This window comes from Typopeltis vanoorti, chromosome 25, assembly GCF_054136105.1.
Source record: "Typopeltis vanoorti isolate ZY-2024b chromosome 25, IOZ_Tvanoo_1.0, whole genome shotgun sequence".
Classification (NCBI taxonomy): Eukaryota; Metazoa; Arthropoda; class Arachnida; order Uropygi; family Thelyphonidae; genus Typopeltis; species Typopeltis vanoorti.
Genome location: NC_143573.1, coordinates 787504 through 811638, shown reverse-complemented (window position 1 = coordinate 811638; position 24135 = coordinate 787504). Strand labels below are relative to the sequence as shown.

The 24135-nt window shown below is 35.6% G+C and overlaps 1 protein-coding gene across 4 annotated transcripts in view; it reads left to right on the top strand.

Moving 5' to 3' along the window:
* Positions 1-24135, top strand: part of LOC150092475 (membralin-like) — a 452321-nt gene that overhangs the window by 389798 nt on the left and 38388 nt on the right. For all 4 annotated transcript variants that reach the window (XM_090414438.1, XM_090414435.1, XM_090414436.1 and 1 more), the window contains exon 11: positions 11410-11509. In XM_090414438.1, coding sequence (XP_090270564.1) covers positions 11410-11509 — 100 coding nt within the window. The remainder of the gene's footprint in view (positions 1-11409; positions 11510-24135) is intronic.

Here is a 24135-nt window from a genome sequence, read left to right as displayed (position 1 = left end):
GCTCCTGATGTTTTATGTAATAAAATACTAGTAAACAGTTCTTTGGCTCCAGCTAAATTTCATAGGCACTTTGAAATGAAACACACTGATTACAAAGGAAAAGATATACATTTTTTTAAGAGACGATGTGACTCGCCAGAAAAATCTAAACTTCAAATGGCTACAATTGCTTCAACTGAAAATGCAACAGAGGCGTGTTTTTGCATGAGTTACCGCATTGCACTTCATGGTGAAGCTCATACAATTTGTGAGACGTTCATTAAGCCTTGTGTGAAAGACATTGTATCATGCATGTTAAACGAACAGGTTGCTAAAAAAATAGATGCAGTACAATTATCAAATGATACTGTTTCACACCGCATCAAATATCTTTCTGCTGACATAGAAAAAAAGCTAATTCATCGACTTAGACTGCAGTGAATATTCATTGCAAATGGATGAATCTACAGATGTCGCAGGACTCGCTGTATTACTGTGTTTGTTCGTTACATATTTTATAAAACGTATTGAAGATGATTTACTCATGTGCGAATATCTACAAGAAAAAACTACCGGAAAAGATATATTCAACTGTATATTAATAATTATATTACAAAACAGGAAATCAGTTGGGAGAAGTGTATTGATATTTGTACAGATGGTGCACAAGCAATGAAAGGAAAGATGAAGGGAGTTGTAACACGTATCCTGCAAGTAGCTACAAGAGCCGCCAAGTCATTATGTTTTGCATAGACAAGCACTAGTATCAAAAAGAATTCGTACATATTTAAAAACTATTTTGGATGAAGCCCAAAAAAATGATCAACTATGTAAAATCTTGACCACTTCAATCCAGATTATTTAAAATTTTGTGCGATGAAATGGGTAGTGCACACAATGCACTTTTATTACATACTGAAGTGAGATGGCTATCCAGAGGAAAAGCATTATTGAGGTTTTTTGAACTTCGTAGTGAGTTAATGGTCTTCTTGATGTCACATAATTTAGGACAAAATTTTATTGAATTATTAAGAAATTCTTCATGGTTGATGAGTTTTGCGTATCTGGCAGATATTTGTACAAAGTGCAATGAAATTAATTTATCATTACAAGGAAAGAATATTACAATTTTTAATACAAGAGATAAAATTGCATCTTTTGATAAGAAGTTGCAATTCTGGATTTCTACAGTTGAACAGAATAATTTTGATTGTTTTCCCACCTTGCATGAATTTTTGACTGAAATAAATTCTAAATAAATGAAGAAGTATCTACCATAATTTTAGAACACTTGCATGACTTGCAATCAACCCTTTTGCAATATTTTCCAAAATCCAGCGAGAACAATTCCTGGGTTCTGAATCCATTTACAGTGACAGCTAAGCCAGCAGGCTTCAGCACAAGTGACTATGAAAATCTAATTGACGTAATTAGTGACTCTGATTTAAAACAAAAATACAAGGAACTGCCAATAAATGATTTCTGGACAAGTGTGTCAAAACTAGCTATTTGTTTTACTTCCTTTTACAATGACATATTTATGCGAGGCAGGATTTTCATATTATGCTGCAACCAAATCAAAGTCCAGGAACAGATTCGATGCTACATCAAATATGAGAATTTAACTTTCTAATATTGTGCCTGATATCAAAAGAATTTGTAATTCGAATACCCAAAAACATCGGAGTCATTAAGAACTTAATTTGGAATATACATTTTACTATTTTAATGTGTTTTGTTTTTACTAATTAACATTTGACAATAAATGATTGTTTTTTCTTAACGCTTAGATTTACTCATTTATTTTATTTATATTTACCTAACCTACAAAACCAGCAAACAGGAGAAAAAGTCTGCATTCACTCGTAAGTACTTATATTATAAATTTTTGGTGATCAGAATGGGATATGTCAATGAAAGTCAGCACAAATTAATTTAACGATGGTTCAATTGATGTTTAATTAATTAATAATTAATTACCGATCATTAATAATTAATTATCAATTATTAATTAACAATAAAATAAGCTAAATACCAATTAATTATTAATTAATACATTACAAAATAACCACGGTGTTCTGTGAACATTTCAGGATTTGTGAAGTGTTCCGTCGTAGAAAAAGTTTGAGAAACCCTGTTTTAGGGTCACTCAGTAAGATTTAGAGTGATCTTGCAGATCACTCAGAGTGTTTGGAAAGGTATCTCCATACTTTAAACAGACTCTGTTTAAATTATACCTCAAAAATGGTCAAAACTGGTCTGTCACAATATTTGCACATGAGATATCTTCACATCTGGGTTACTTGTATATAGAAGCTGACATTATAGAAGGGCAATAATAAAATGCATTATGGCCCTTCCCATAATGCATTGCATTGTACACATCTGAAAGGGTGTGTGCTTTGCATTATGGGAATTGATGTGAAATTGCTAATTCTATATACAAGTAACCCAGATGTGAAGATACTTCATGTGCAAACATTGTTTGCTTACACTTGAATCAAGGATTAAATTAAGAATATAATTTTTTGGCATCTTTAATCTATCCCTTTTCTTGCTACAGTGTCATATTTTAAGGACATCCTAGTAAATCAAGTGCTATCATTTAGATGGACCTGTTTGGTAACTAAATGGGAATTTGACCTCTCATTGATCTAACTACAGTATTCGATTGCATAATCTTGTTTTATGTAATGAAGTTCTCTGAACATATTTTAAAAAACTTTCAAGTCTGCTTCCTTCATTTAAGGGATTTTACCAATGTTTGCACTAAGCCCTAATTGAAGTTTCTGCTACATTGTTTTTCATATGGTCATTAAAGATATGTCTGTTTATTCTGCTGAATGACAATGTATGTACTTTAGCTGTTGTGAAATGTACCTCATCGCAGGCCAGGCACTTTGTTTTACTGATTTCTGTTCTTTGTAAAGAACTGTCAGTATGAGCAGTCAGCTAATCCCATTGAATGGATTGTTACTCTGGATGTTGTCATATTAGTGAGAGGAAGTGTTAAGAGCACATTGAAGTGACTCCCTCCATAATGTTAGTATCTGATGGGACAAACCAGTAGGAGTATGCAGGCAACATTACTTGTGAGATTTTGCCTGTCCCCCCCTGAAACATTTTTCTCGATCTTCTATGAAATCCTGGCTGTAATGTTGCAGACAGACAGCTAGATACACTTCTAATCAGCTTTTCATCTCTTGAAAGTACCTTTTAATTTTCTTTTAACATTTTTAAGCCAGTCTTGACTTGTTCTTGAGATCTGCGTAGAATGTAGCTTCTTGGTAATTTGACAGACTCCCTGTTTAAACTAAAGATTGTAATGGAATTGGTTGTGATTAAAATGTGCAGTTTTTGGTACTGCTGAATATAATGCTTCTTGATGATACATTAGAATCAAAATTGCTCAAAATTATTCATAGTATGTTTGATGAACAGTATGCTTATTTCATTTGTTTTTCTTCACCCCCCCCTTTTTTTTTTTCTTTTTTGCATTATGATGTCAGTTTTGTGATAACATTTCGCTTTAAGCATTCAACTAATAAGTTTTTGGACAGTTTAGAACTTGGATAATTCTCTCTTTATTATTATTATTTTTTTCTGAATGAAATAATTGCAGTTTAGGTGATAAAATATCTTTGACAGATGCTTATGTAGCCTTGTAAAAATGCTGTTTGTTTCCATGGTGTTTGATCACTGCAAGAAAGACCATTCCAAGTTCGATTTTTGTCGCTGACAAGAGACAACTAGAATTGAACCAAAATTGAAATTAGACATTGTTCAGCTGGTTCCCCACTTAGCTGCATGAGCAACCCCCCCCCCCCCCCAAAAAAAAAAAAAAAAAAAAAAACTTACAGCTATCGATGACTGCTATGGATGGAGATTGACTAGCTACCATTGTTTGAAGGGGGGGGGGGGATATCAGGGCTAAAACAGTCTTGCCTGCTCCTTTTAGAGAATATAAAGCATTGGAGGATCATTATTAAAAATCTTTGATGTATACAAGCCTTTCTTATAAGAATTAACCAAGGTTATCTGATATAACTAGTTCATTATTTATTGGAAATAACTATCAAAAGCATCTGCCATTTTAATTTAATTTAAACTTATGTACTCATAGTTGTGATTCCCATCTTGATCATTATTTTTAGAAACATTATCTAGAAATGACTGGAAAGCTGTTGTTTACACTAGCCTCAGGCCTTTTCATATTCTACCTTAGGTGGAATATGAAAATGATGTCCATCACTTTTATTTGACAGAAACATTGAGCAAGACAGCCTGCCAAATTTCAAGAATCAAATAAAATTAATTAAAAGCTAGAACACTTTGAAAATAATTTCAAAGTGTTCAAAGTGCTCTATTTTGATGTTGAGCAAGTAGTGTAGAACCAGAAATATTTGAGTTACTGTGTAACCTCTTTCCAAGGGTCCATCATCCAGTGAAAGGTATATGGAAGTGACAGATGTGACAAGAACTGATAAGGGAATGGAGGTAATAATTGAAATGGAAGTACATGTCTGGTCTTGCATAATCGCATTGCAAATATGATCATGAGATTAGATATGATATCAGCTTGATTATTACCAGGTGCCAGAGGGATTGATATAGCCTCTGACTAGGCTGTTTAGCTTAATCACATTTCTATAAAGTCCTAGTGAAACAGAAGGAGGGCAGAATAGTTGTATTGCATAAAGGAGACTCCAAGATAGAGGAAGTGAATTATAGACTAATCATTATCACTTGAGTGGCAGTAAAGGTTTTGAAAAAGCTAGTCAGAGACAAAATTCATAATTGGTAGGATGTGGATGTGATATTCTATGGAGGACAGCATGGCCTTGTGAAGTGGAGTCATGCCCTAGTCATTTACTGAATTCTTGAGTTTGATAAAGGGAATGACTACACAATTATACTGCTTGATTTTGTAAAACTGTTTGATAGGATACTACTACATGGAATTCTAGTTTTCAGAAGCACTTGTGCCATAGTAATCAATATACTTTTAACATGTAAATACAAGAAATGATAATGTTTTATTTACAACATTTTTGTTTTAAATTAACAAGCCATCGTCAGTGCAGAAATGATTGTACAAAGTCGAATGCTAATGATGGATTATTTTGAAATTATGTTAGCCATAGGTATGTGTGACGTAACTACATTACAATACAAATATAATACATTAAAACAGTGATGACTAAGGAGAATGAGATTTCCCTATATTTTTGGTAAAGACAAACAGTAATTTCGATTTAAGTTCATATGTATACTAAGCCTTCGACACTTTCCTCAGATGATGTGCTGAGCAGAACTTTTGCTCTTGTATTCATTTTTCCACAGAACGACCAGTTTGTTCAAAGTAAAGAAGATTACAATCACATAGAAATTGGTAAACACCTGGAAGGGTAAGGGAAAGTGTCTGTCGTGAGAGAAAGATAGCTAAGATAAGAGTTTATTAATTGCAAAAAAATATTGGTATTGAGAAATATTTCTTTAAGATTCTGAAAATAGGTTCAGAGTTGCCATAGATGTAAGGAATTATCACTTTTTATACAGTTTCTTGGAGCTACTGTATAGGAATCACAGAGGCTGGGGGGCTGGAACATGAACATGGTTTAGTAGATTCTATATAATGCTGAGCATCTGGGAAGGATGATGAGCTGAATTATACGTGTAACAGCCAGGTTAGTTTATGAAGTTCACTAGATGGAGAGTGAGAAAGCAAAAAGTTCAAAATGACCAGTTTACCCTCTTTTTCATCTACATTGTAAGTTTTATGCAGGGTACAGATAATTTGTCTTTTCAAGGAATACAGGGAGTGTATTCTTGGGATGAGGCCAGATTGCAAACATAGCGTCCGTGTATCACATCCAAAATTATGGCTGGAGTTGTATTGAAGAGAATAAGATATCCTGGGAATGATCCAGGTAGAAATTTGCTGATGCAGGAGAGAGTGAACTGCCGATAAGAGTACCTTCTATTTGTTTGAAGAGTTTCTTTTTTGTAACTGAAGTAGCCAGAGTGAATTAAAAAGTGAAACAGTTTTAACTGCATCAGATGGAAAGACTTGTGATATCAGCTGAAGAGAAACATCCAAAGGAATATTCCTGAATATGATTCTACATCCAAACTGATCAGAATTTCAGTAATTTGAGATGATGACTATTAATTAATTTTTGCTAGAAAATCTGATGAATTTTTGATAAATGAAGGATAATTTTCAATATTTGGACTTGAATAGGTTGGTTAAAAATTTGGATATATAAAATGTTCTGGAATTTATGCAATCCATGATGGAACAAAGCGGAATGTTATCGTTATGGATCTTGGCTAATCCTTAAAAGTTGAAAAGAGAGTAAACTGGCCTTTTTGGACATTTTGCTTTCTTGCTTTCTGTCTGGTGAAATTCTTATTCCGTATATCATAAATCAACCTTCACTGGCCATTCCATACTACATAATTTAGCTCATCATTCTTCCTGAAGTTCAGCATTATAAAGGATCTATTAAAACATGTACATGTCGTTTGTTCCAACTCTTAAGCCCTCCAGTTAGAGTATCATAATATCCAGAATATTATGTTTAAAAATGCTTTCTCAAAAAAAAAAAAAAATACAACAGATCTGCAATTCCTACTTTTATTAAACATATGTATGTCATCTGAAACTATGTTTAATTCCAAATGACTCTTGAAATCCATTTTGGGTTGGAAGTCATTTGTTATTATGCTTTTTTTTTTTTTTTTTGTAGCGTTCTGATTCCTTACATCTCCAGCATCTCTGAACCTATTTTCAGGAATTTTAAAGAAATATAACTTGATATCAACATTCTATCCAATTAATAAACTCTCATCTTGGTTATCGTCCTCTAAGTATAGATGACTTTCTCTTACTCTTCCTGGCGTTTACTAAATTCTACATGATTGTAATCTTTATTTTGGACAAACTAGTCATTTTTGTGGAAAAATGAATGTAGGAACATCATTCTCTTACATCACTTATAAGGCCTTAGTACAACAATAAGTAATCAACCTAAACTTAAATCAAAACAATTGTATTTTTGAAAATTTTTTCACTTAATTATACTATAAATTAAAGATGTGAAGAAATCATATTCTTGGTTTAATCCTTTATTAAAGTGTAAACAAACAAAGTTTGCATGTGATTTACATTAATTTCCTTGGTATCCCTTGGGATACCAAGGAAATTGATGTAAACCAGTATCCAGACTGGTTTCGACCTTTATTGAGGTATTTTAATGTTAAAGTGCAGAGATACTTTCCGAAACTCTGAGTGATCTACAAGATTACTTTTTAGTGATTCTCAAACTTATTTTACTTACTGTCCCCTTTTCCAAAAAAATTTATTTTTTGCTCATGACCCCCCCCCCCCAGATCATTCCAGCATCCCCAAGGGGGGGGGGGTACCACCCACTTTGGGAACTACTGCCCTAAAGGATCACTTCTGAACTCATCATTTCTCTGAATAACTCCAGGACATGAAACTCAGCAGTGGCCCCACTCAGTGACAGGTAAAAAGCAGCCACGGAGCAGAACCACTTCCCCAAGAAGCAAGCTATCATCAGTGGGAACCAGACCCAAAAGGGATACAAAGGTTGTAGTAATACAAAAATCCTATATTTCCATATGCAATTAGTGCAAAGTTGTATCAACTTATTATTAAATTACTCTGGATCAGAGATAGATGTTAAAAGTTTTTTCACTTGGTTATACTATAAATTAAAGATGCCAAGAAATTTTATTCTTAGTTTAATCCTTTATCCAAGTGTAATAAAACAAAGTTTGCACATAATCCTGTGCAAACTATATAATTCCGTAAAATGTTGAACTGATTGTGCATTATTAATAAGGTGATAAGTCCTCTCTCTATTTGTGTATTGGAAATATGACTTCTGCATTACTTCAACCTTGGTATCTCTTCTGGGTCTGGCTCCCACTGATGAGACCACAGTGAAGGTTGAAACCAGTATGGCTAGTGGCCCTTCTCATAATGCATAGCATTTTACATGTGTCTGAAAGAGTGTGTGCTCTTAACATTATTGGATACTAAGACAACTGATGTAAAACCTTAGCCTCTGTATACAAGTAGCTCAGTTGTGAAGATACTTCGTTTGCTTTCACTTGGATGAAGGATTAAACCAACAATATAATATCTTGGCATCTTTAATTTGCAAAATGATTGCATGTCTTTACCAAGATATGGGGAGGTCTCCATAGTCATCACTAGCTTTTTACATATTATATTCATGTCTTGATGTTGCCACATCACATGTATTCACAGCTAATATTGTTTTAAGGTAATCCATTTTGGCATTCTGCCTTGTGCAACTGTTCCTACACTGATGATGACTTGTTAGTTTCAAGCCATAATATTTGTAAATAAAATGTTATCATTTTTTTATGTTTACGTGATAAATATATATTCTTATAGAAATCTATTACAAAAATTGGAGCAAATGAGGATAGATACGAAGCTGGTGATATTAGCTGATCGACAGATACCGAAGAATAGTATAAAGTGTAGAAGAATCCAGAAAACATGTGCTTTATTGTGTTTACAGGTTTCTGTGCATGGACCACTGCTATTTAACTTGTACTTCAGTGATATAGGAAATGATTTGAATGGAGATATTCAGATTATGCAAAATTGGTTAGTGTAATAAGTAATCAGGGCAACTTTGTATACCTCTTTAATGTCAAAAAGTACAAGTTTCATTATACATCTTTGGACAAAAAAATTACAAGCTGTTTACTGCATTAATGGAGCTATACTACAAAAAAATTGATTGACTAGGGATTTGAAGGTGTTGAATGGGTGGGAGTTCAGAGAAAATATTACAAAAGTACCCAAAGTAGCTCATAGTATTACTTGGTTATTACAAATCATACTAAGAAGCAGAGAAAAAGGAGTTATCATTTATCTTGATTAAGGCTGTGGGCAGTGTGGATTATGTCTGGTGGTAAAGCTTATATGTTGGCTTTTTTTAAGGAAATTACAACGAAGACTAATATTAACCAAAATAAATTTTATTAATATTTCCAATATTTTGGCAAAGTTTAAATTGCCATCATCAGGGAACAAAATATAATAAGATATGTTCAGGCTGGCACTACACTAAGTAAGCATGGCATCTGAGATTAGTACTAAAGTCCTAATTAGTGCTCCCTAGTGGGCCAAATTGGGTGTCCTGGGCTATTAGGCCTGAAGGACAGAGGTTGGGAGCTTTCCAAATTTGGGACAGTTTCTTGAGACAGAAGCAGATTCAAGGAAAAGTCTTTCGTATTTATGTTTGCTGCAACGAGTAAAGTGAAGTGGTTTTCTTCCCGCATATTCTGTTGCAGGTGTCCAAAGCATGGTCAGCTAGTCCTGAGTGGCTGTAGTGATGGAAATAGATATAATCCTTTTGTTTTCAGCAATTCTGATGTTGGCTCTCCCTGTTTGGCCATAGTAGGATAGTTTATAACTACAAGGGACCTGATAAACACCTGACAGGTATAGACACTGTGGCTGGTCTTTGGTGTAATGGATAAAGGATGCTGTAAGTGGTTGAAAGATTATATTTTTTTAAGATTTTTGTTAGTTTTTGGATGTGCCATGGATATATGGAATAGTGATAGCTTTGGTGTAGTCTCTGTTCTGGAGAGGGAGGTTTTAATATTTTTTGGATATGGTAGGAATAGTAGCCATTGGCTCAGGTTTAGTAAAGGTAGTCAAGTTCAGTGGAGATGGCACTGTTATCTGAAGTGATTAATTTAACCCTGTTATAAAAAGTTTTAATAATTGATGTTGTCATTTTCTTTTTCTAATGTGAACTGGATCCTTAGATGCTTATTATTTTGGTGTGTTAAGAATATGTTGAGCATCCAGGCCATGCAGCCAAATGGAGAATACATCAACAAACTGTAGCCAAACAATAGGTCTATGTGGGCAGAGTTTAAAGCTTTTTCTTAAACATTTCAATAAAGAAATTAGCCATAGGATATGTGTGTGTGGGGGGGGGGGGAGAAGAGAGCTGTTCTCTCTATTTGTTTGTAGAATTTTCCTTGCTAAGTGAAATAGAGTTCATAGTGAACTTAAACAGGCTGAAATATCAGTAGGAAATTCAGTTTGAATGGTTTGAATGAGGTCTAAAATATCTCTAAATGGGACATTGGTGAACTGAGAGGAGACATCAAAACTGACCATAGTGTCAGTGTGTTGGAGTGTGTTAGGTTAAAGTGGGCTGAGTTTTTTATGTGTAGGAGTGTTGCCAGTATGTTGTGAGAGCACTTTGGCTAATTTGTTTGTGTGTGAATCATTGGCATCTACAATTGGGTGTAATGGTGAATTCTGTTTATGAATTTTAGGTAGTCCATATATATGTGGGGGGGGGTCTAGAATTATATGGTTTTAGTTTATTAGTAATGTTGTTGTTAATGTGGATTACAGTGCATAAGTCTAGTCATGTAGGTTTCTTGGTAAGTACTCTGTGAAATGTTCTCTGCCAGGATAGACTGAAGTCTGTGGATTGGGTGGGGATATGATAGAAAATTTTCTCCTCTTTTCTGCCTATCATCCAACTTCTATGTCATTTCTATAAAACTATTTTTATAGGCCTAATACAGAGGATATTTTTCAGCACTTGGCTAGAGGGGCAGAACAAGGGAGACATTATTGGATTGAGTAAGAATACAGTTAGTACATGAGAAGTAAATTTTTCACTCGGAGATTAGTGAATGAGTGGACTGGGTTGCCACTGTTCATTGCATTTGCTATGTTGGTAAATGAATTTGAGGAGAGGTATGGTAGGTATTGTGTGGATAGAATTATTGCATGGATATTTCCATGCAATAAACTATAAAAAATGTTATTATTAGTAGTAGTATCATTACTTGAATTTTGCACTAAATCCCTGCAATGTATTTGCACAAAGTTAATTTGGTGCAGTAACCTGTTAGCTTTCTAAGTGTAGGGGGGGGGGAACTCGGTTAATACTTTTATCAAACACGTGTCATCTGAAACTATGTTTAATTGTAAATGACTCATGAAATCCACCCTTTGGGTTGGAAGGCATTTGTTGTTTGCTTTTACAAACACTACTTACACTGCTGTGCACTGTCTCTCTATATAAAAATACTCAAAAGAAGGCACCATTCCTACCTACTATCACTAATTTTAAATTCTCCATCCACTTCTTTCTTTAAAGCAGTTACATAATTCATGACAATAAGTCTTTCTAACCTATAGTTCATATTGATATTATTTATGAATGTTAACTTATGGCAAACTTAATCATTTGTAGATCATTCAACTTGTTTCATAACTTTTCTCAGTTGAGCATATATATTGAATGACATGATTCACTTATATTAGTGAAAAGATTGGTATCATGAACAAGAATGCAATGTTTTTCTGTCTTCTCCTCATAGGTTTTTTTTCTTGTATCATTTTGCTTTTTATGCCTATGACTACCGTTTTAATGGACAGTATAGTGGTTTGGCGTTAATCACCTCTTGGTTCTTCATACAGGTATGTTTGTTATTATTATTATTATGTTTGTTTTCTATTTTCACTTCTACTTCTTAAATTTTAAAGTATTATTGCTGTTACTATAAATGGCAAATCATTGAATTAATGTTCTGTATTCTACATGTGTAGTTAAAACATGTTAAAAAGTTTACTTATTGAAGAAATGTGACTAAAAATTATTATTGGAATAAGAAGTAATTAATGATTTTGTATTCTAAATGCAAAAATTCAGTATATTGTTTTCCTTGTAAACTTTTTAACCATAAAATAATGCGTTCAATGATGCAATTGGTTATTGCGATTGGTAACATTTATCAAGAACATTAGAGCACTGTGAAAAAATTGAAGCACTTATCAAATTATTATTATTATTATTGTTCCGGGAAACTCCAAGGAGTCGACAGACTCATCGAGGGAGGCCCTAACATCATGTCAAGAACAACTATTCAACATTCACACAGTATCTATCATACCTTGCCTTGAACTCATTCACGGTCGCACCCACAACAGACTCTGGAAGCTTATTCCACTCATTTACCACTCTCCAAGTAAAGAACCTAGCTCTAACACCCTTGTCAACCACGCTCTTGCCCAGCTTCCATGCATGGCCCCTAGTCCTCCCACCACCAGTCATATTTTCAAAAATATCTTCTGGATCAATCTTATAAAAACCCTTCAGTAATTTGAATGTCTCAATCATATCACCCCTCCTTCGCCTATCGTCCAATTTCTGCAACCCACAAATCTTCAACCTATTCTCATAAGGTTCATTCCACAGACCTGCTATCATCTTGGTCACTCGTCTCTGGACCCTCTCCACTTCCTCCCAATCACGAAGAAACCCTGGTGCCCATAGCTGGGCACAGAAGTCCAGATGGGGTCTTATCAAGGCTCGATACAGAGGAACAACAACTTGTTCGTCTCTGCATGTTAAAGTATTTTTCAGAAGCCAAGTGATTTGGTGAGCTGTTTTAGTTACTTTTGCAATGTGCCCCCTAAACTTCAACTCCCTATCCACCAACACTCCCAAATCCCTGGCCTCATCAATCTCTTGGAGTATGATTCCACCAATGCGATATACTGCTGCTATTCTTATCACCCCAAAGTGCATAACCTTACACTTTGCCACATTAAATTGACATCCATTTTTCCTAGCCCAGTCCTCCAAACTATCCAAATCATCCTGTAAAATTTTGACATCTTGTGCACTCACAATTGCTCTACCCAACTTTGCATCATCAGCAAACAAGTGAACACTTCCTCTCAGATCCTTTCCAATATCATTGATGAACAAATTGAAAAGCAGTGGTCCAAGAACAGAGCCCTGTGGCACTCCACTAGTCACAAGACGTCTTTTAGACTCCACTCCTGAATAAACCACTCTTTGATATCTCTCCTTCAACCACCCTCTTATCCATCTCACCAACCCTATATCTATACCCATCTGCTCCAGTTTACTGATTAGGGTTCCATGTGGTATCCTATCAAAGGCCTTGGCAAGGTCCAGTAGTATCACTGTAAACCCATTACCCCTATCCAGTTCAGCCGTCACTGTGCTATAAAACGTGAGCAAGTTACTGAGGCATGATCTACCCTTCACAAAACCATGTTGTCCCCCATACAATATCCCATTTTCATCTATCCAATCCTGTATTCTTTTCTTGACTAATTTCTCTAAGACCTTGACAATGATTCCTGATATGCTAATCGGTCGGTAATTTACAACAGCAGTCTTGGAACCACCTTTATGCAGTGGAACTATTTTCCCCTCTTTCCACCCGCTCGGGACTAACCCAGACCCGAGACTTAAATTAAACAAAATGGTCAAGGGTACTGACAATTCATTAGCTGCTTCTCGTACAACACGAGCTGGTATACCATCCAATCCCACAGATGTATTGACATTGAGGTTATGCAATAGACTACTCACCTCCACTTCATTAACCACAATTCCCGTATAATCTACTGGTTTATTCGTTTCTGCAATGTCACCACCTGGATGATATACTTTTGCAAAGTGCTCACTCAGTAACTCAACTATCTCAACTGATTCAGTTACCTCCCTACCATCGGCATTCTTTAAAATCAATCTGCCATGTACATCTTTCCTTTTACTTGCTACATATCTAAAAAACTGTTTAGGATTCTCTTTAGCCTGCATGGCCAATGTTCTTTCGTAATCCTTTTTTGCTTTTCTTACCACACTCGTCACCCTTCTAGCCTGCGCTTTATATCGTTCATGTGCCTGCCGGTCACCCTTCTCCTTAAATTCCTTCCATAGTTGTTTCTTTTTTTGCAACTCAAGCTTAATGGTGTTATTCATCCATTTAACCCCTACCTGATTTATTATTCGGACTCTAGGTATACAGTCAGCCATTGCTTCATGCAAGCACTTCTTAACTACTTCCCATGCACTATCAACTTCTAGTCCTTGCAGTTGTACATGCCATGGCACTGAACCAATCAAACTCCTAAGCTTGTCATACTTTCCAGCCCGATAATTCCACATGTACCCTGTCTTAATTGAAAATTCTACACCTTTAGCCACCTCCCAAGTTAAGACCCTATGATCACTCTCACCGATTGGTGGCAATGTGGTCATATTTGTTACAGCCAAATCCTCAGATGTAATTACTAGGTCAAGCACTCTCTGACCCCTAGTATTTTCCATTACATGCTGTCGCAGATAGTTATCCCTTAATAACTGCATAAAATCCAGTTCCTTCCTCCCGTGTGTCCTCTCCTCACTCCAATCAATGCGACCATAGTTGAAATCTCCCATAATAATCACCCTCCTTCCACCCATTTCTTCTATTTGCTTGTGCATACTGTCACCACCATCTTTTCCATCACCTGGTCTATAGCAGCACCCAATTGTATATTTAGTTCTGCTAGCCACAATCTCACACCAAATGGCCTCAAATGTGCTCTTTTCTCTATCCTGCAATTCAACTTCTATTCTCCTTGGTTGGAGCCCATCAGCTATCATCAACAATACTCCTCCCCCCATTTTATTCTCTCTGTCATTCCTGAACACACTATACCCATCACATTCAATCCCACTAGTTATATCATCTACAGTCAGCCATGTTTCACTAATACCTATAACCTGTGGTCTGGAAGTGCCAACCATAGCCAAAAACTCTTCCTTCTTGTTCCTAATACTCCTAGTATTAGTGTACATGAATTTAAGACCCCCATTAGCCCCAACCCTACCTTGATGCCTTATATTAACTATCCCACTCAGATTTGTTGTCCTTATTTGCTCTGGCATGTTATATTCATTCTTACATTCAACTGCCTCCATAAGGACTGTATCTCTACTCCCCCCCCCCTAACAAATCTAGTTTCCCTGAATTTGCACATCCACTACATTCAGCAACACTTTCTCAAGTCTTCTTACACCGTAACCATTCGAATGCAAGCCATCCATCTTATATAGATCCTTTCGCCCATCAAACTCACTCCACACATCCACAAATTCCACACCACTCGTCATACATAACCCACGCATAAAGTCATTCGCAATTATAGCCCTCCTTTTAAACATTTCACTGTCATACCGTGGCAAAAGACTAATCATTCTAACTCTCTCACTCTTTTCTTTTGCTACCTCAAACAATTCATTCAGGTCTTCTATCATTTCCATTTTATCTCCTTTCAAATCATTTGTACCTGCCACAACAATCATTTCTTTCACCCTTTCCTTTTGCTCTCTAATAGACGCAGTTACGTCCTTTATGGTCGCACCAGGTTTTTACGATTTTGTCAAATCCTCTACTAACACACCTCACTAACGAGTCTCCATACAGCACTCTATCCTTCATTTTGTTCATGTTCACATTCATACGTCTATTTTTCCTGTCATACCTTTTATTATTGGTTGGTTCATTCAGTCTACTTTTGTTCATGCACTCTAACTGCTGTTTTGTTCTTTCTATCGCACTATTCAACAACGCGATCTCACTCAATGCATCTATCTCATCTTTTTTGTTCTCTGAGAAACCATTTATACTATCATTCACACTTTCTACATTCACACTCTCACAATTTTCATGTACAACCTTGCCGTTTCTTGTCATATCCCTATTTCCTTCATTCTGAAGGTTGACAAAAATATCACACTCACGATCCGAAATACACTTCAATTCCTCATTCTCCCTACATTTTCTACACACATTCAATCCTTTATTATCATCTAACCACACTCCGACCGCACTCCGCAAAGCGTACAATGCACAGCTAGTACAATGACTCATTTCTTTTATGCTACAGTTCTTTGATAACGATGGCGAACCTTCATTACTGGCCGCCATTTTCCTTCGCACAGGTGCCATATTTATTTGCAACGTGTTTTGTCAAATTATACGTTATAACACACCAAAAATAGACGCACTAAAATACGCAAGGCAAACAAAACAAAACTACACAATATTAAGTAATTTGTATCGATAACTGAAAATGATACTTATCTTATCTGGAGCTTGCACGAACACTACACATTACGAATTCATCTAGCGGCGACTTCCCGACTTAGATTATGTTATAAAACACTTTAGTACACTAACCACGCTAATAAAGCTCCAATAATATACCAAAATTACACACTTAAGTCCATTAAATTGAATCCAAAACACCAATAAATCAACAAAAAACACAAATCTCTCAGGAGCTCTCCGGTAGCACGCCCGTTCACCAGCTAGCCTCGACACCAGTAAGTCATGGATCGATTTAAAAAAGTCATTTATAAATAATAATACATTAGATGCAGTAAATGAACAATTAATCAAACTAGAAAAAAAATCGTTGGAAATTGGTAATAGAAAGGATTATTTGTACAGTTCGATATTTAGTAGGACAAAATTTAGCTTTCAGAGATAACAGTAATAAACTTTTTGAAGATAGCAACGTTAATTTTTTAAAATTAATAGAAACTGTAGCAAAATTCGATAATGTAATTGCAGATCATATAAGTTGAATACAAACTGATAAGAACAAAATGCCACATTATTTAGGCAAAAAAATGAAAATGAAATAATTTCAATAATAGGAGAAAAAATAAAATCCAATATTGTTAAAATGCTAAAATTAAATAAATATTACGCTATCATTTTACACACCACTACAGATGCATCTCACGAAAATCAGTTAAGTATTATTGTAAGATTTGTTTACCTTGATAATGACAACAAGAAAATAGAAATCAGAGAACACTTTTTAGGATTTTATTCAATTACTAACTCAACAGACGAAGGTTTAACAAATTTTGTTGTAGATTTTTTGCAATCAGAAAATATAAATCTTTATGATTTACGTGCCCAAGCTTATGATAACGGAGCAAACATGAAGGGCAAAAATCAGGTCTCTAAAAGAGAATATTAGATATGAACCCGAACATTTTACATACCATGTGCCACTCATACGCTTAATCTAGTTGTAAATGATACTACAAGTGTTCCGCGTGAAATAGCAAATTTTTTTTCATTAATTCTGGAAATATGTAATTTTTTATCTAAATCAGCCTATCGTTGGAAAATTTTAAAAGAGGAATGCCCAAGTTTTACTGTTAAAAAAGTTTGTGATATGCGATGGTCAAGCCACATAGATGCTGTTAAAGCTTTAAGGTATAATTTAGAAAAAATATACGATGCTTTATACATTTTGTATCAAGATAAATCAAGAGATAGCGACACAAGGAACAAAGCTGAATCATTATTATTAAAAATTAAATCTTTCCAATTCATATGTTTTCTTGTTACATGGCACCAAATCTTATCGAAAATTAATGTCATAAGTAATTTGATGCAAAAAAGGGGCCATCCCTGGAAGTTACGAAAGGAAACTGTGAGAAAGATGGTGAGGAGTGGTTTCTTTGCATGGAGGGTGGTTGAACCATGGAATGCCTTGCCTGATAGAGTGGTGATGGTCAATGTGTTTAAGGTGTTTAAGGAGTAGTATGATAGACTTTGTGTTTCCTAGGAGGGACCTCCCTCGATGAGTCTTGATAGACTTGTGTTTCTTAGAAAGGACCTCCCACGATGAGTCTTTTGACTCCATGGAGGCCTGAATAAGAATAATAATAATAATAATAATTACTATTATTTTTTCTAAAGAGTGATGACTCACTATGGGAAAATCATGCTAACCAATTTTTACATAATATCTATTATTCCTTTTCTTAAACTGATTCACCACTCTTTAAATAGAATGGTGAACGAGCAGAAAAATGAACTGGGCCACCTTATTTGGGAAACTATGCATGTCTACAGTTCATATAAAGTAGGTGATTATGACAACCTGTGGAGTCAGCTTAGAGCAGTGCTATGTCATACATAAGAATTTTGAGAAGGGAGAAGGAAAGATGTTAACAGTGCATGGGAGATGATCAATGGGATGTTTGAAGAAAGCAGTATCAGACTGTATATCCAGAATCAGGAAGATAAATCAGGTAGGCATTAGATGGATCTCATGTTATAAGTTTAATGGAATATTTATAGCACTAGGAAAGGATTAAAAACTAATTTTAATGATTTTTTTTATGGCTATTTTGTCTATTTTTGTTTAGGCATACCCATTTTTTATAATATCATTGGCTTTTTACTTAATTTTAGGACATTAATGATGTTTTAAACACAGATATATGAAGAATATATAGGAATAATAATTCGGACATACCTTTGTAGGATGTTGCTGGTTGTCTTCTTATTCAGCGGCATCCAGCGTATGGCGATGTACATTTATCTCCTGTTAAAGTATAACTGAAAGAAAGGGGGAGTTGGAAATGTGGAGATAGAGAGATGTGGGAGAATTATCGGTGAGGTAAGAGGTGTGTGAATTTTAAACCTGGGTTTTTTTTAAAAGTGAGCAGAGAATTCTTTGGGAGGGAGGTGAAAGATACAAATTTTTGGGGAAGGAGAAGGATATGATGGGATAAGATCAAGAGTGGGAGTAATGGGCGTGAGCCGTTTCGACAGTGCATTGTCTTCAGAGCTCATGGGGGAAGTGGAGGCTCCACTTCACCCACGTCGAAACGGCTCACACCCTGTTACTCCCACTCTTGATCTTATCCCATCATATCCTTCTCCTTCCCCAAAAATTTGTATCTTTCACCTCCCTCCCAAAGAATCTCTGCCCACTTTTAAAATAACCTGGGTTTAAAATTTACACACCTCTTGCCTCACCAATAATTCTCCCACATCTCTCTGTCTCCACATTTCCAATCCCACTTCCTTTCAGTTATACTTTAACAGTAGATAAATGTATATTGTTATATGCCGGATGCCGCTGAATAAGAAGACAACCAGCAACATCCTACAAAGGTATGTCCGAATCATTATTCCTATGTATTCTTCATATATTTGTTTTTAAAGCATCATTAATGCCCTAAAAATTAAGTAAAAAGCCAATGACATTATAAAAAAGGGTACTCCTAAACTAAAATAGGCAAAATAGCCATAAAAAAAAAAAATTACCTAGAGGAGTAACATGGAAATTTTTCCAGCAACAATACCTATAATTTTAATGATTCCAATATTTCATCTCAGTCACTGAGACATTTTCAGGGATTACAAATAGCTCTTGTAACACACATACAAAGACATCACAATACTAAATGAAACATGTGGGTGACTCTAAAGTTCTATCTAGGTGTTGGGTGATTGTTTGTGGCCTAGGATGTAAAGTGGGACCTCTGATAATTATTGTTTCCCAAATTTTGGGAAGTTTTATGCATCTGTATTTATTTAAATTTGGTTAATTTCAGAGTATCGCTGCAGGTTCTAAAAACAGTATTTCCTTTTTAAATTTACTATGACGGTTTTCTTCCAAGAGATCTGTGGATTGTATCCAATACATGGTCCATCCGCAAGATTGACCATGTACTGGACACAATCCACAGGATCTGCTGGAAGAAAACCACCATGCTTCAGCATAGTAAATTTAAAAAGGAAAGACGTTTTTAGAATCTGCAGTAGCACTCTGAAATCAACCTAGGTGTCAGTGATTAAAAAGAAATATTGGAAGCATTAAATTTAGGTTTTAATCCTTTCCTAATGCTGTAAACATTCCATTGAACCTCCAACATGATGTCCTCCAAGCACTTAAGCCTTAACATATGCATTAGATGGATGAATAGCATCATTAAGCAGAAGTTGCACAGAAAGAAAAGTTGAGGGAAATATATGTACAGGAATACCTCGATTATTGCGATTCTCAATTTATCCCGGTTTATAATTTGATACCAAAATTCCGATTATTGCGCTCCAAATTCGAATTATCGCGGCCACGAGATGTAGCCCACTACATATGCAACCAGTTCGAGTTGCCACTCTCCAGGTATCGCTCTCTTGTAGCGCTTCGTTTTTATCCGACGCCGCCTTCTCACCACTTACCAGCAACTGTCTGCCCTTGCCTGAAGTACATGTGGATATTTATTTCTCTTGTTATTTACCCCTACAATGAATGCTAAAAGAAATAAGGATGATTTCAAGTCTACAGCTATCAAGAAGAAATGTAGAGTGATTAGCTTAAAAGATAAGTTGCATATGATAAATAAGTATGAAGCAGGCATAACCAAAGCCAAAATTGCAAGAGAGAATGGTCTAAATGAATCAACTGTTCGCCATATTTTAGACCACGCCGCTGCAAACTATAAGCAACTAGGACAAAGTGCATCGACCTCGTCTGTGTCCCAAACTATGAGAAACAGAAGCCATCTTTGAAATGGAAACACTATTGTCAGTGTGGATAGATGATTGTAACCAAAAGAGAATTCCTCTTAGTCAAATGACTATAAAAACAAAAGCATTGAATTTATTTGAAACTTTAAAAAGAAAACAATTAGAAAGCGAAAATGATTCGGCATCAGTAGTGGAAGAAACTTTCTCTGCAAGTTCAGGGTGGTTTGATCAGTTCAAAGAGTGATCGAGCATTCATAGTGTTCGTGTACAAGGTGAAATTGCAAGTGCCGATGAAAAAGCAGCAGCTAGTTTTCCTGGTGAATTGCAACAGATCATTGAAGAAGGAAATTATACTGATGATCAGATATTTAATGCTGACGAAACAGGCTTATTATGGAAAAAAATGCCCACTAAAACATTTTTAGCAAAAAATGAAAAATCACAGCTTGGCTACAAGGTTTCGAAGGAGCGTGTAACACTTTTACTTTGTGGCAATGCTTCTGGAGATTACAAGATGAAGCCTCTCTTTATTTATCGTTCACAAAATCCTTGCCCACTTAGAAGTTTAGATAAAAATTTTCTCCCTGTTCATTGGAGATTCAACAGAAAAGCTTGTATGACGATAACTATTTTTGAGATTTGGTTTAAAAACTGTTTTTGTCCTGAAGCTGAAAGGTACTGCAAGTCATTAAATCTTGATTTTAAACTCTTGTTGATTATTAGATAATGCACCTAGTCATCCAACAGCACTGAATGATTTGTGCGAAAATGTAAAAGTTATTTATTTACCGCCTAATACCACTTCCATCATCCAGCCAATGGATCAAGGTGTAATCACATCCTTTAAGGCATATTACCTACGAAGAACTTTTTCACAAGCAATGGAAAAGACTACAGGAGATGAAGCTATGACTTTGACAGAATTCTGGAAGGCATTCAATATCAAAAATTGCATTGAGAATGTCAAGGAAGCATGGAGTGAAGTAACGTCTAGCAACCTGAGAGCAGCGTGGCAAAAGATTATTCCTCATTATGCAAATGATTTTAAAGGACTTGAAAATGAAGTAACCCATGTTATCAATGACATAACTGAGCTTGGCTTCAATCTAGGGGACTAAAAGAAATTGAAAAAGGTGATGTTCAGGACCTGCTTCAGTCATATGATAAGGAGCTGGATGTTGAAGACCTAATTAACCTCGAGAGAGAACGTGCTTACAATGCTCAAATCGATGATAATGATGAACAAATTGACTTGGCACCGAAGGAATTTACCCTCAAAGAAATGGACGAAATGTTTAGAATTGCTGAAAATTTTAAAGAAAAAATCTTGAACTGCGATCCTAATCTCGAGCGATCACTGAAAGTTCGTCGAGAAATTGAAAATTCCATCCATTGCTACCGAGTTTTATACGAAGAAAAAAGAAAGAAAAAATGCCACCAGACAACTCTACACCAATTTTTATCCAAGAAAGAATAACCTTATTTTTATTAATGAACCTTCATTTTTTACTTAACACGTTTAAACACATTTCTTTTTTACTTGATATATAAAATTTAATTAATAGATTTGAAAAATCCTTGGCATTGATCACCCATTTTACACGCATTATTTATCCCAATTGTCACAGATTCGATTATTGCGGTATTTTTCGTGGCAATAATAACCGCGATAATCGAGGTATTCCTGTATATATTAAAAAAAAAAAAAAAAAAAAAAAAGAACGTAATCAGCAAGCTCTTGAGTAGTGCAAGACACAGGCAAGAAGGAGGATCTGTATGGTAAGGAAAGCCAAGGCTGATTATGAGTAAGCCAACTGATGAGGCAAAAAAGAATTTCAAGAGTTCTTTTGTTATGTGACAAGTAAAAGGAAGGATGACTTTAATGAGTCCTGGTGGGAAGGAAGGTAAGAGAAGCAAATGAAATAGTTGAGTTACTGAGTGATCATTTTGCAAGTGTATACTATCCAGGTTAAGACATTCTAGTATGAGATGTTATATTGAATGATGTGAGAATAGAGGTGCTTATGATATTGCAGGACCTTAATGCGAACACAGCCATAGGATTAGATGACATATCAGCCCATGTATTACAAGAATGTGCAAGGGAATTGGCACCTCCTCTGAAGAAGCTATTTAATTTGAGTTTCAGTTTTGAGAAAGTGTCAAAAGCCCAAACGGCAAAATAGTACCATTTCATAAAGCAGACTCCAAGACAGTTGAAAATCATAGGGCAAACATTATTTTAGGAGTGGTGGTTAAGGTATTGGAGAATGTGGTAAAAGAATTCAGGACTGAGTGGACAAAAATATGATACTTTATAAAGGGGCAACATGGTTTTGTGAAGGGTGGGTCTTGTCTTAGTTATTTGCTTATTTTTCATAATAAAATGACAACTGAGTTGATAAAGGAAATGGCTGCTTACTGTTCCTGTTGGACTCTGCAATGGCATTCAACAGGATTTCACACGGAACTCTGTTGCATAAATTGGAACAGATGAGGATGAATATGAAGCTAGTGATTTGGATAAGAGAATGGTTGACTGACGGATATTAGTGAGTGAAGTATGGGGAAGTAGAGTCTGGGGGAAGGCAGGTGACTAGTGAGTATTGCAAGGCAGTATGTTACGAATGAAATAGTTAGGCGTGTTTTTTGTGCATTCTGACACTAACTTGCTTCACTTGGTATCTGCAGACTCACTTCACACAACAGCCTCCCCCCCCCCCCCAGTAGATTTGCTGATTATTTTGCATCTCCAGTCTCGCTTCACTCAGCAACACTTTTTCCATACTTATCAACCCAAATCCATTTAAGTCCGACCCATCCACTTTGTATAAGTCCTTTCATCTGTCAAACTCATTTTCACACATCCACAAACTCCACATTATTCCTCCTACATAATGTATGCATTGGCTCATTTGCTATCATGGCCCTCCTTTTGAACTCACCTCTATCATACTGTAGCAACAGACTTACTATCTTACACCTATCACTCTTCAATTTTGCTACGTTCAGAAATTCTTTCATGTCCTCCCTCATCCTATGCTTGTCTCCTTTCAAATCATTCTCTCAACCTGTTCACTCATTCAACCTGACTCACTCTTCTGACACTTTTGTAACATTTTCAGCACCTTGCACTGCTCTTGCTTTCAAACCGAAGCCCATTCACTTTCGATAGAGAGCACATTTTGCAGACATGGCACTGCACAAAGTCCTACAGGTTGAATTCCTTGAACAACGATGATTTGGGCACTTTTGTTCTACTTCACATCGGTGCCATGTACCATGCTATGTAACTTACCATACTGTACAAAATAACTTATATTTAAGAATAAAATTAGCTTAAATTTCATTACCAGTGGTTTAAATAATCACTGGTAATGAAACTATTATCTTCACTGTTGTAATGTACATTTAGTAAATTTTTTTGGATTACTATTTTATGTCTTTGCTGCTTTCTTTCTTGTTGGAAGTTTTTCCACTTGGTTATACTATGAATTAAAGATGCCAAGAAATTATATTCTTGGTTTAATCCTTTATCCAAGTGTAAGCAAACAAAGTTTGCACCTGAAGTATTTTTCAGGACCAAGACGACTCGTATATAGAGGCTAATGACTTCACATCACTTGCCTTAGTATCCCATAATGCAAAGCACATATCCTTACGGACATGTATAATGCTGTGCATTATGGTAGTGACCCTAATGCCTAGCATTAGGGTGTCACTACCAAGACTGGTTTCGACCTTTATTGAGGTCTCATCAGTGGGAGCCAGACCCAGAGGTGATGCCAAGGTTGAAGTAATGCAGAAGTCATATTTCCATACACCATTAGCCAAAAGGTGTCACACCTTATTATTAGAATTCACTGGATTAGCAATAATTGTTAGAAGTTTACACTTGGATAAAGGATTAAACCAAGAATATAATTTCTTGGCATCATTAATCTATGT